Below are 14,568 nucleotides of genomic sequence, written 5' to 3'. Positions count from 1 at the left end.
TTCACAGTCTGTCGTGCCGCTAGATGATTTTTATTCAAGGCTACAGCTTTTTCTGTATTTTCTTTCAAGCATGTTCCAACCTCTCGTGGCGTTGAGGTGTGTCTCACTTGCGAGTGACGATCGACAGACACATACCTAGGTTGTTGTTGAGTTCGCGACATTCCTGGTTTAGCAAGCATCTGCGGGTTAACTGAGTATTTCGGTAACGGAGTTTGATTCGCCCGTATCTCATTCATGTCATCTTCCTCAACTCTAACGCATTCAGTTTCATCTAACCAATCTTCAAGCTGCTTATTACTCATCACCGTCTCTGCTTCGCTATCGCTGGATTCCAAAAGTTCCTCCTCCAAGGCAAGACGTTCCTCAAGCTGCCTCTTTTCCAGTTCCTGTCTGGCTTCTAAAGCTCTCAGCTGCATCTCCTTCGCCTTTTCTGATCGTCTAGAGCTTTTCGAACCCGGTTTCTTAGTTCTGTTCAACGATCCATTCGGATCAATCGACCGATTGACCGATGGCTCATGTTGTTCCTCTACACGCAAGTTTCCACTACGGCAAAACGTCACATCCTTTGGGATAGTTCCTGTATTTCTCCCGGGAAGATCTGTTGAAGAATTCTCTTTACCAATGCTAGGTGCTGAAACTTCCGACTGCCTACTATACGGCTGCGACATGGGCCACTGCAACTGAAGCTGCTCAAAATGATCCAACATCTGCTGTTGCGTTTCTAACTGCTGCTGCTGCTGTTTTTCTAACCGCTTCTGTTGTTGTAGATCTTGTTGCCACCGCTTCTGCTGTTTACGGAGCTCATCGCGTTCACCGATTAAAGAAACCCTTTCCTTCAGCAAAGACTTCCTCTCACACTTTACACAAATCCAATCCCGATTTGCTACACTTTCATCTACGCCAGCGCACTCATAGTGATACCAAACATCGCATTGGTCACACTGCACCATTCGATTGGTATCAGGTCTACGGCATGTTCCACAACTCGCCCCTTCACTACCGGGTGAATTACTTGAATTATTATTTGAACCATTTCCATCATCGTTATTCATCATTCCGAATAAACGAGAAATTTAATTTGTTCCCGAAGCTGGTAACAAGACGGTACGATCGACTTCCGTGAATTTGAACAGATTTTATTAATCAGTTAAATTTCTCCTGCAAGCAATATACAATAGGGTAAACTACGTTAGTAACGCGAAAAATTTGATTGTATTTGAGATGACTTACGTTTAGTGTTTTATCGTATCTCGTTTACTGTCTGGAATTCGATCCCGTACGGTAATAGCTTATCGTGTACCGTGAGACCTAACATAAGTTTAATTTTTAATTCAATTTCTGTTGTGTTATGTTCATGCGCAATCGTTTTTCTACAGGTGACTTACGTTTTTTAATAATCGGTGTGCTGTCCGAATTTCGACCTAGTGTGGGAGTTTTAACTCATGGGGCGTGAAACCTGACATAAGTTCAACGATATTTTATGCTTCTGTGCACCGTCATTAAATTAATATCAGATGACTTACGGTTTGTATATAAATGTTTCTCGTCGCTGTCCGGAGTTCTACCCAGTACGGTACTGTTCGTTCGTGTTGCGTGAGGCCTAGCATAAGTTTAACGTTAAGTTCATGTTTCAGTGTGCTGTCATCAATGATTGTATGTTACCTGTAGTACTAGTCAGTCTGTCATTAACATTAACTGTACTAGTCACTAGTCAATAGTGCACCTAACTGCATGAACTATAGTCACTAGAACACCTTACTGCATGAACTATAAAGAGCATAAATTTATACTTAAAACAAATGTACTATTCTAAACTCTTTTAGCGAAATACCGGTGAATGTAGATGCCAACTAACTACCTTACAACTGTGCAACTTAAAGTTCAGTATTACCAGGCAGTTAATAACGGAATACTCAAATTGGTTTAGAATTATTTGCCTTCTGAATCACATGCGATTTTGATATGACATGCCGTTGTTTAGTTTCTCTCTCCTTTTCTTTCTCATCGTGGGCCATGACAGGCGAACTCTGGTGGGGGCTCGTTGGTAGCGCCGGCGCGTTCGTGTATGACGTAACAGTTATGGACTGTTGGTGTCTTCTCTTACCCCGTTTTATGAAGTAAGTTAGGGCCGGTAAATTATTCCTTTAACTTATCAGGAAATTTGAAACATATTTGTTTTTTCCTGGTTGTATACATTAATTCATTGTTCAAACCGTCCAAAATATGGAAAAAAGTTCATGGTACTATTAGTAAGGCAACTTTTCAGTGATTATTGTGAGTAATTTATGTTGCAACACACGAGATCCAATTTTATTGAAAATTTCTACATAATCCAGAACATACCCAACTTTTCATGATCCGAATGCTGAATGAAGCTTAATTGTATTGGATGATGCAGAGAAAATTGAAAAAATGTGTAAACATTAAGTCTGTACAAAGCCGTCCACACTTACCCCAGGTAGGGTTTCGAGGCAAAATTTTAGTTTTTCGTTAATTAACTGTTTTTTCTTCATTTTAAATCGCAGTTTATTTTCCTAAGTGGTTGTTTCGAATGTAAAGATTGCTTCAATGTTAAGTTTTTTGGTCAGGAGGCAGCTAATTTATGAGAAATTTGCGATTGAAAAAGATGCTCATCAACTCGCCATCGAAGTTTAAGATAGAAATATGACAAAAAGTAGCTGAAAAACAACCGTTTTTGTCGAAATCGTACTTTTTATAGTTATTGGATGGATAACAATTAAATATAACATTCTACATATTTTTTTTTAGTGCACAGTACAGGGTTTAACAGCTATCACCTCCAATGACCCCAGTGTACCTTATTCCTATTTATACCGCGAGCGGTCAGTTTTTCACCAATACTCTCTTGTTTCTCAAATGACTATTACACAATTTATAGCTTGTAACGTTAATCAATTATGATTCGCAGACAATTTTTGGCTACACTTATTTATTCTAATGTTATTCAAAGTTTAAAATTTTTTTGTTGAAAAACCTGCATCTGGAAAAAGGCTGTAAATCAGTTATTAAGTTATCTAAAAATTTCACTTAGGGCCTAAATAAGTAATCTGAAGCTAGAAGCTATATGTTGCACATAAGGATTTTTTTTCTTAGACCATGGCTACAAAAAAATGTAAACAAGTGGTTTAAATTCCGTTCTTTTCAATCCAGAGATAGTTGAAATTAAAAAATATAAGTTGGAAAGTTGACGTCATTTGTCACATTTTGGCATTTTAAGATTTTTTTACATACGAAACAAAAAATTTATGACAACTTTTCTAATGTGGCTGTTTTTTGAGGTCTGTATCAATCTTTCCTTTCTTAGACAATTCATAAATCTAAATTCAGCATTGCACTGGATTTTGGGTATGTTAACGTAAGGTTTAGGCTAAAAAAATTAAAGCAACAAGAAAGGCAATTTCATACCGATTCTACTGATGTAACTGTATTGGCGGGGTAATACTTGACAAAAATAAACCATAAATACAAAAAATCGAGACAACAGATTTCAGGACCTATAAAAATATTTAATTTTTGCAGTTATTCAAATCGATTTTATCGAAGACATGTGTGTCTATATAACGTTGGAAAAACAATTATAACTTCGTGAAACAAAAACAGTCTACATAATTTCAGAAAATCTGTTTTTGGAGAAAATTGTTGATGTGATGACAAAATTTATTGAAAATTCATGAATACATGAACGGTATTTTAAATAATCCGATTTACGTTTTGATTATCAATTTTTTTAAGTATAATACCTCTAACAAAATTGCATACCTAAGTTGCGGGATAAAAAATTTAAGCGTAATTGGATGCTTTTTAAAGCTTAAATTTGATGTTCATTTTGTAAAAAATTAAATTAAGCACCATAGTTAAGGAGAAAAGCCGATCTTTTCATGTATTCTTTGTCAAAGGCGTTGATGAGTTTAAGTTACTCCTCCTCTAATCTTTTATTCAAAGAAGGATCGTTTAAAATTATTTTGAGTATTTTAAAAACTTGAAACACCTACGTGTAAGAGAATTGGAACCACTTGAAATTGTTGCTTGAACGAATAAAAAGCACGGTATATCTGGGTAAATAGTTATGATTTGAATATGGTTTGATATTTTTTTCACTCAAGTGTTGAATTTTATGGCAGATTTAAATTTCTGCTAAAACTTCACGTAAGATAAGTATTTTCTCAGGTTCCTGAACCAACTTCGGCATTTTTTGAAAACAAGAGTGAAATTTTTTTCACTGTGCGACGGTTGACAATTAATAGTGTGACGGTATGATAAATTCCACCGCCAACCGCCCGCCCACCAAATCAACATGCATCAGAATCACGCAGCATATAAAGAGAAACATATTTCCTTATACATATTTTGTTTAATGTAAAGTGATAACTGATAGCTAAGTAACACACCGCCAAAAGCAATCCCTTAAAAGAGTACATCTCACTGGGATTGTATCTGCCTAACTGAAAAACTATTGTAAAATGATTTCAAAACTGATTTGAAGGGCTTTTATGCCAAATGAAGAATAGGTTTTAATATAACTGATGATATAATGACTGAAGATTCAATATCTAATAAGTGTAGTTTGAGAGTAATACGCTTCTGACACATGGCATGAAAAAAATTTATGGTTATATAAAGTCAAAAAACTTAAAAAATTCAAACAAGGTTTTTATCAGTTTTGTAAAAATATATTGGACTTTAGTCATCGTGCGTACAGAATCTGAAAACAAAAATGTTAATGGTTTTTATTCCTTATTCATCTGAAAATCGGCAATTTAATAAATTTAAGCTTTTAATTCAAGCTATCAATTAAAATAAACCATTTTTATTATTATTAACTCAATTTTTCATTTTTTTTTTGATAATTTTAAACCAATCTTTGCTTTTTTATCATGTTTCAAACACATTTATATTTTTTTTGTTATGTTTGGAAGGATTGTTAAATGAGTTTTATTGAGTTTTATTTTTAAGTTTTTTGTCATTTTTGAGTGCTTTTAAATCTTCTTTGATAATTTTTTAAATATTATTGTTTTATTTTATCAATATTCAAGAACGTTAAAACGGATTTATGATATTTAACTAAATTGGTCCTGTTATAGCGCAAATTATACGGTAATGTCGTCCAAAAAAACGGTTCGAATGATGCAAAACTGGAAAGTTGCCAAAATCGAGTGTTGCAAAAATCGAATGTTGCCAAAAGCGAAGGGGGTCTGTATTAGAATTCATTTTGTCTGACACGTATAAACTGTAAAATGAAAAAATAGTATGGCCAAAAAAAGGTCAATGGAACTTTTATCTTAAGATTTTGGATGATTTTTGCCAAAGCTTAGCCCTGATTAAAGGTTCAAGTTTCCTTTAATAAAGTTTTTAATTTTTATGTTCCACGAAAATGCCTCTAGTTTATCTACGCGTTCATGCATCGATTGGAATTTTGCTGAAACTTGAAATTACACTCTGTCAGAGAATGCAAAAGACGGCGATCTCCAAAATGTTCCCAAAAAGATATGATGAAAATAAGAAAACGGGATCAGGTATCTCCATTCTCCCCCACATAATTAAGCAAAAACAATCTAAAGAATGCTGGTGTTTCAGGTTTCTCTTGACAAACAATATCTGAAAATCTCTTCAGACTTCTAGATCGTTACGCGTTCTGTTCCAGTTAAAGGTATTAGGATCAAAATGTGGTTAACTTAAATTCGCTAATTTTTTTCTAATCATTTATGTTAAAACCCGGAACACCCCTAATTTTGCAGGAATTTCTATTTGGCTTTCGGCATTTAGTCTTTAGTTTTCAAAATGGCATCCAAGCAAGAGGAGTTACGAATCAGGATTTTGTACATGCGTCATGAAAACCTAAACTACACGCACGCAGAAATAGAAAAATCGTTGAATGTGGCGAAATCCGCCATCACCAAAGTAATAGGGGAAAGGTTTCCCAAATGGGCCTATCGGGTTAAATGCGCCTACGGCCGTTTAACGAAATGGCTTACAAGACAACATATCGAATCAATGCATTTTGATTTTAATACTCTTTGAGCATAAGGCAAGAAAGAATTTTATGAATGAACCAACTTAAAAAAAAAATAAAATTGAAAAATTCATACAAGATTTTGATACTCTTTGATGTAATATTTTGACTTTGGTGATTTTTGTTTCTTATTCAAATGAATCTGAAAAGTAAAACAAATTTAAGCTTTTATGATGGTTTCATAATGGTTGAAAGTTGAATAAGAGAGTGTTTTTGTGTGCCCTCATCATGTTTGTAAAATGTCGCTTTCCTTAAATAACAGGTTTAATAAAATAAATATATGACTTTTATCATACTTCAAATTTAAGCTCTATTAAACACCTATAGAGAAACACCTGAAGACCTAAAAAACAGATTTGATAATTTTTTTTTCTTATGGATGAATTGCTTCCATAATATGGCAACCCTAACTTTTGTTTTATTCAATAAAATAATAAAAGAAATAGATTTTCATAAAACTTCAGCTTTGTCGTATGAAAGTTATCAGTTTCTAGTATTTCCAATAAAATTATACGGAAATATTGCAAAAAAAAACAAGAATATTGCCTAAAACATAATTAGGCGCATTTAGGTTTGGCAAATTTTGACAACAGTTATAATAAAATCGATTTCTGAAAAAACTGATTGAGATTTTAACATCAAAATTACTCTAATGTATTGAAAACAGATGTCTCCTCATGTGCATATAGTTTTTGTACACATATTCGATGAAATATGTGATTAAATCAATATACTGCATAATAGGCGCGTATAGCCCGCTTCTCCCCTAAAGGTGATCGAGGAACGTGTTTCGACAACTAAATAGGAAGCCAGGATCTCCAAATCCAGGAGCCGCGGTGACGAACAGAAGAGTGGCTAGCACTTTCAAGCGAAACTCCAATCTCTCCGATCGAGATATCTCCAAGAAGTTAGGAATATTGTCTACATTCGTGCATAAAGCTTATATACGATACGGGCTATCGACTTACAAAAAGGTAGTGACTGCTAATTGCAAATAACAGCAAAATCTAACGGCAAAAACATGACTTCGGAAGCTGTATACGACATGGTTGATAAAGTTTTATTGCGTGGTAATGGACGACGAAACCCACGCTAAGGTAGATTTCAGACAGCTTCTTGGCCAAAAGAGTATTATACAGCAACTGGAACGGGAAAGGTGGCAGACATTTTCAAGCATATTAAACTTTCACAGTTTGCCAAAAAAGATCTCGTTTTAGAAGCTATCTGTACCTGAGGCTTGTGAAACGACATTTTCGTTGCAACCGAGACCAGGAAATTTACGTAAAAGAGTGTCTTCCATAGCGTTTGCTGCCTTTCCTGAAGAAATTTGACTTAACTATGGTGTTTTGGCCGGATTTAGCATCCTGTCATTATGAAAAGAGGCCATGGAGTGGTATGTTGCTAACAACATTCAGTTTGTGCCCAAGAATAAGAACCCTCTCAACACACCAGAACTTCTCTCAATCGAAAAATATTGTAGAACAGTTAAGCTTAACCGTAAGAAGACCCAACAAATTCTTAGCAGCGAGAAGCAGTTCAAAGCAAATTGGCGTTCTGCGCCGAAGAAAATGGATAAGGTGACTACAAAATCACTGTAATCAATGTAAAATTTCAATAGAAGATTACATTAAGAGTTATTTTGCAAAAAATATGCGTAAAAAGGTTAACCTATAAAAAATCGACCAATTTTGTCCATTTTTTAAGCATAAGTTATCACGCTGTGATATTGATTGCAGGATGCAAATCTTCTGCCTTCTTAAACACCAGTTTCTCTTCATATGTACCATGTATCAACTCAGCGCAATACACATTGAATAGATTTTTATATAAGAGATGGCAAAAAAAATCAATAATATCAAGCTTAATAGTATTCAGAAGTCAACCAACGCTGTAACGCAAATGTGTGACACTTTTCTGATCGACCCAAAATTTGAAGTTTGTTCCGTTCAAAGATCCCAAACAATTTTAATTCAAATGCAAACTTTTTTCCATTCCAGGTGACGTCCTTTCCGGTGTATGTTTCGTGGGCCAGCTGGACACCCATTCGCTTGCCGTGTTCCTGTTGATTCCCCTGTGCATCTACCTGTCGGTGGGCGCTCTGTTCCTGTTGGCCGGATTCATTTCCCTGTTCCGCATCCGGACCGTGATGAAACACGACGGAACTCGGACGGATAAACTGGAACGGTTGATGCTGCGGATTGGATTTTTCAGCGGTCTCTTCATTCTGCCATCGCTCGGCTATTTGGGCTGCCTGTTTTACGAGTATTACAACTTCGACGATTGGATGGTCCAGTGGAATCGGCAGATGTGCAAGGTATTTTCGATTCCCTGTCCAACCGGGGCGGGGCTGAAGCACCTGGGACTGGACGATGAACGGCCCATTTTCCACATCTACATGGTGAAGTACGTTTGCTCAATGCTCGTCGGAGTTACTTCCAGCGTTTGGTTGTGTTCTGGAAAAACGGTCAACAGCTGGAGGCAGTTTGCGGAAAGGCTGCAGGGAAAAGATAACCGAAGTCGGGGAGCATACGTTTGAAATTGCTGGTCTTGTGCTTAAATTTGCGTAGAGCTCGTGAGATTTGGTTACTAGGTAAAGAGATTGTATCTAGGTATTTCAAGAACGGCATTAATTAGGTTCAATGGATTACGGCGATTCTGAGTCAGTGATTTTTTAAGTAGAACTTTAGTCTCATAAAGTATAGCAAATGTTTACACATTGCGGATCAAATACGAGATATCTCTTTTTTCACTTTTCGCGAATGTGCTACTCTTGATGCGTGTGTTAACTCTTATAAGTTTAAATGAAACGTTACAAATTAAATAATAAAATTCTATTTAACAAAATTGAAATCAACACTTTCAGTAATTGAAGAAGACTAAATTTGTAAAATTTGGTCCAATGGGTTTTGTTCGCGGCCCTTAATGGGTTGAACTGAATTCAAAACTATTCAAACATTTCTCCCATAAGAACAACAGGATTTAATTTTTTTTATTCTTGAGCTGACTGTAGATTTTTGAATCCTTATATGCCAAAAAATCAATCCAATTTCGTCCAACTTGAACCACGTGACTTATAGATTTCCCGATCGGTTTCTAACCGGATTCGGATAAGTGACAACTACAATACATAGCTCGAGTAAAGTCCTGTGAAAAAAAAATAAACAAACAGATATCCTACATAACATTGCTTTAAAATATTCCCAAGTGCTTAAGCCTGCTTGCAGCTAAAACTACTGTTTCTGCTTTCATATGTAAATACAATTCATTCATGACATTTTAGAACGAGATGATTATCATTTAGAACTAATTGGTAGATTAAATCCCAGTAGAAAGTCTTAGAGTGTATTTGTTAATGATAGACTGATTATTTTGAACCTAGAGAACCTTACTGTGCTAGAAGTGCTCCTGCTGCCAACAGCTTGTGCAATGTGAGTAAATGAAATCAAAATTAGTTTAATTGATTAAGTCCGATAGAATCAAATTGTTCTCAATTTGTTTTTTAAAGCTATCAGTTTCCAACAAACAACAATTTTTTTCAAAAGCATCAAATTTCAGGCTTGAAAAGTTTGAGAGTAAACCAGTTTAGTTCAATCAATAATATTTACCTGATTCACTTAACGCACAGATATATGTATTCCAATCAAACCAACCTTCACGCCAGACATACAGATGTTCATCTATAGTCTAAAAATTCAAAAAAAAAATTTTTTTTTCATTAAGTTTCCTAGGCAAATTAATTTTTCAAATGCCATTATTAATTAGAAGCAAGAGATTTGATTCGAATTGCGTTCATTAGTTTAAGCTAGAATTCGTGAAAAATAAGCGATGTAAATATGTACAAATCTTTAGTTTTTCTCGATGAAACGAAAATAAATAACTACGTTTTATGAATATGGATTAATGATATGATATGATTCATCCGAAACCACCAGCCTTCCGCCTAATATTTATCTACATCAAATGAAAGATTAAAATAAAACAATTCATGTAAAAAAAACAATACAGTGAGTATCCGATTTTGTCACGCACCGATTATGTCTGCCCCAGATTTTATTTACCCTCGATTTTGTTCCTTTTTTGACCCGACTTAAAAACCATTTTTATTTCAATGCAAAGGCATTTAAATTAAAAACTTTCGGTTTTACTATTAATTGCATAATTCTAAGGAAACAGACATTAAAAATTGTGTAAAATCAATTCGTTTGTAATATAAGTTCATTCTGATCCAAATAGTTCATACTGAAGTTTTTGTTAAAATTTTTAAAAAAGGGCTAAGCACTCTGGTAAGGCCCCAAGCAGTACCTCAAGAATACATAATTGGTATAAAAATGCAATTGAGTACTGAAGTTTTGATAATGTCTAGAAAGTAACATACAAATGTTCACCGAATTACTCAATTGCTCTTGAAATTTTGTTTGGAATCGTTCTGATTTTCTCTGATGATTATACGGTAGGTATCCATCCATTTATGAAAAAAGTCCTCGTAAAAAAAGCTTTTCATTATTCGATGTAACATTTATCCAGGAATAAAATTAACGGAGCTTAACCTTTTGAGAGGAAAATTTGCGCTTTTCCCAAAACATTCCGAGCATACATCTCTGTTCCCGCTGTTCGATGTAATTTGTTGCCCGGAACCGAAAAACATCATGAATTAATAATTGCAACATTCGATACCACCACCAGCAGCAACAGTGGCTTATTCACCGAAAGTCGAAAATGGGAATGGAAGCAGCAGGGCAGAAACCGGTTGACATCGAACTGTCCGGAGCACCGTTGAAGCTGTGATTAATCGATTTTAAATGTACCGAGCTACCACCACCTCCTCGCCTTCATTCATTCAGGATGCAATTTACAGTTTGTTTTCGTTCTGGTGCTTCAGGACAACCAATTACGCGATGTCGGTACATATTGTGATTGTATTGTAGTTTTTTTACTCTGGTCAAGTTTTTCAAGAACAAATCTGGAACTGGCAGCGTAGATTTGCTAGCGACTCGGAAGTTGAAATGAGCGGACATTTCGGCGGAACTCTATATCCTTGTGTTGGAAATTTTTTTGTGCAAATGTTGAAGAGTCAAAAAAATCTTTAAAAAGCTATAACTACGTTTACATTTAAAAAAATTTCTGCCTTCCAGAACTTGAAACTGAAAAAATAGTTGATCCATAATAAAAAAAAAATTGTTTTGAGTGGGCACCCTTTTTTTTAGATCCACATCCATCTAGAATATTTGTTTGGTCATCTTACTTAAACTTTATGGAAGAAACATTTTGAACTATTAAATTGAGTTTTACGAGAAACTTCAACTCCCAAAAAAAATGTTGTTATAAAAAATCGTTACGTTTTGTTGAATCTTCTTTAAAATAGGCGCATTTTTCAAATAATATTGTTATTCTCTTTAATCGACGTTTTTGGTAAGATCCAGACTAAACTCGCCGAAAAACGTTGATTACAATATCAAAAAATTCATGAATCCATTTTTTACAACTTAAATAAATAAAGTACTTCAAGCAGCCAAAACTGTTTCAATAGCTTTTTATTGTACATCAAACAATACCTTTCAACTTCAACTAGCATTCAATAGTGAGTTTTGAAGAAAAATATGATTTTAGGAAGTTTTGACTTTAATTCTCGCGAAATTACAGCAATAATGCTACTGTTATGATATTTAGAAAAATTTCATAACAAAAAAACGGATCAACTTTATGAGAATATAAGTACAGTTTTCGTTTCCAGTAACCTTTTTAAAAATAGTTTGTAAAGAAAAAAAATATTTTTTTTTTACTATTATTGAATCACATACAATAGCTGGAAGTATCATAAGTGTGCACTGAATTCTGGCACGGTCGGATAAATATAACTATTTTTTATTAGTTCATTTTCCGAGTTAACTAATAATTAATAAAGCTGATAGTTTGACGACTGTGTGGTTTAACAAACAGATAAAAACAAATTTTAAAGGAAATTTTCGTGATCGTGGAAGGGCAATATTCCAGTACAAATTAAACAAAATTGGGCGTACACTTTAAAGTTTTCTTCTTTGTCAAAACAAATAAGTGAATTTTTGCAGATTTTTTAAATTTGATTTAGGTACAAGGCCGTATTAAGAGGGGCAATTGGAGCAAATTCCCAGGGCCTCCCGAGGAAAATTAAAATTTAAACATAACCTTAATCATACTGATTCGAGCTCTAGAAAAAAAGGAAAAAAAACAAAAATTAAAATAAACATGTTCATTATATAACCACCTTGAATTTTCTTTTTTGTTTATCGAATCACGTCAGCAGCGTTCAAATCTGTTTTCAAACATCCCAAAAAAAACCTATTCGGATAAAATAAGCACAAAAAAATTGAGCCTAATTTTGACATCAGTTTGTTTTTCTACTTTGAAAACCTTGACATGTGCGATTATATTCGGGCAATTGGAATGCATACCCTAAAACAAATAATATATCCCTTTTTCAGGAAGTTTGATTTTATAAGAGAATATTAAAAAAAAACAATATAACGTCTTTTACAGGGAATGGATTAACTTTTTTTTTGATTGGTCAAAATTTAAAAAAAATACAGAAATTATTAGTTTTTGAAAGAAAATTTTCAGAAATTTTATGAAATGAATAAAAATTGAGAAAAATATATGAAATCGTTTACAAAAGTGAGTTTTCTCGAATTTTGTTGGAATTTAAATAAATAAAACCAGCCAATCTGGAATGCTCACTCTTTAAGCATCTGCATAAGTATGAGTATGCAAAATCAATGTTGGTTTATCTATCGTTATTGAAATTTGCGTTTATTTATATACTCTACTCTAGACTGCCCCAAATGACCCGACTTTTGAAAAAGTTATACGCTGCAGGCTAAAATTGATCCTGGGCCTAGTACAAGATCTCATGCCAAATTTGGGCCAGATCGGACCACGGGAAGGGGTCGCTCAACGAGCCTGAAGTTTGTATGGGATTTTGAGACATTTTGTTCGAGAAGAACATGAAAAACCAGTTTTTCGTCAATAACTGTTGTCTCCTTCGACCGATTTCTATCAAAAACGGGTTTTCTTGAAGCCTAGATTATGACAAAGATTTCATCATAAGGTTGCATTTCAATTGAAGTTAAGATAAAAAAGTTATCAAGCTTCAAAAATTGGCTAACTTTTTTAAGGGTGACATTCATCACTGTTTTCATGAGGCGGCTAAATGTCCGACCAGGACACTCAATGTGAAAAGCATGCCGTTTCGTCAAATAATGACCGATTTTAACCATTGTTGTTGCGCTCGATTGCAATTTTTGATGTTTTTCAAATATTTGTGTTTGGATGATATTCACTTGGTAGTTCGGAAAGAAGTGAGGGCAGAAAAATGCTTAACAATTGAAAAAAAAATTGCATAACCACAGGGGCTTAAGAACATGACTGGACGATTTGTGATGCCAATAAAATTATTCACCCTCATTCTCTAGCACAAGAAAGCTACAGCTAATATAATAAAAACGTGAGAAAAATGGGAAATTCAAAACCTGTGAAATGTTATGCGCTGCAGGCTAAAATTGATTCTAATCCTAGTACAAGATCTCGTTCCAAATTTGGTCCCGATCGGATCACGGGAAGGGGTCGCTTAACGAGCTTGAAGTTTGTATGAGATTTCGAGATATTTTGCTCGGAAGAAACACGAAAAACCTGTTTTTCGTCAATAACTTTGGTTCCCGTTGGCAGATTTCTTTCAAAAACGGTTTTTCTTATAGGATGGTATTCATCACTGTCAATGAGTCGGGCGGAGGAACATATTGACGCCTCATTAACTGTAATGAATACCACCGCAAAAAAGCTAGCCCATTTTTGAAGCCTAATAACTTTTTATCTTAACTCTTATCGAAATGCAGTCTTCGGATAAAATATTTATCATAATATAAACTTTTAGAAAAACATTTTTTGTAAGAAATCGGCCGACGGGAACCAAAGTTAATGATAAAAAAACTATTTTTTTATTGGCATCAAATATCGTCCAGTCATGTTCCTAAGCCCCTGTGGTTATGCAATTTTTTTATATTGTTGAGCATTGATAGAACTATCAAGTGAATATCATCCAAACACAAATATTTGAAAAACATCAAAAATTGCAATCGAGCGCAACAACAATGGTTAAAATCGGTCATTATTTGACGAAACGGCATGCATTTCACATTGAGTGTCCTGGTCGGACATTTAGCCGCCTCATGAAAACAGTGATGAATATCATCCTTAAAAAAGTTAGCCAATTTTTGAAGCTTGATAACTTTTTTATCTTAACTTTAATTGAAATGAAGCCTTTGGATGAAATGTTTGTCAAAATTTAGGCTTTAGGAAAACCCGTTTTTGAAAGAAATCGGTCGAAGAAGACAAAAGTTATAGACTGGTTAAAAACTGGTTTTTCATGTTCCTCTCGAACAAAATGTCTCAAAATCCCATACAAACTTCAGGCTCGTTGAGCGACCCCTTCCCGTAGTCCGATCAGGCCCAAATTTGGCATGAGATCTTGTACTAGGCCCAGGATCACAGCCTGCAGCGTATAACAT

The 14,568-nt window shown here is 34.6% G+C and overlaps 1 protein-coding gene across 1 annotated transcript in view; it reads left to right on the top strand.

The window, feature by feature from the left end:
• Positions 1-9,877, top strand: part of LOC129745231 (frizzled-like) — a 160,763-nt gene extending 150,886 nt beyond the window's left edge. The window contains exon 5 of the mRNA XM_055738169.1: positions 8,029-9,877. Coding sequence (XP_055594144.1) covers positions 8,029-8,567 — 539 coding nt within the window. The 3' untranslated portion in view covers positions 8,568-9,877. The remainder of the gene's footprint in view (positions 1-8,028) is intronic.
• The last annotated feature ends 4,691 nt before the right edge of the window (positions 9,878-14,568 follow it).

The sequence above is a fragment of the Uranotaenia lowii genome, chromosome 2 (assembly GCF_029784155.1).
Source record: "Uranotaenia lowii strain MFRU-FL chromosome 2, ASM2978415v1, whole genome shotgun sequence".
Taxonomy (NCBI): Eukaryota; Metazoa; Arthropoda; class Insecta; order Diptera; family Culicidae; genus Uranotaenia; species Uranotaenia lowii.
Note: the sequence above shows the minus strand (reverse complement) of the source record. Positions and strands in the feature narration are given on the sequence as shown.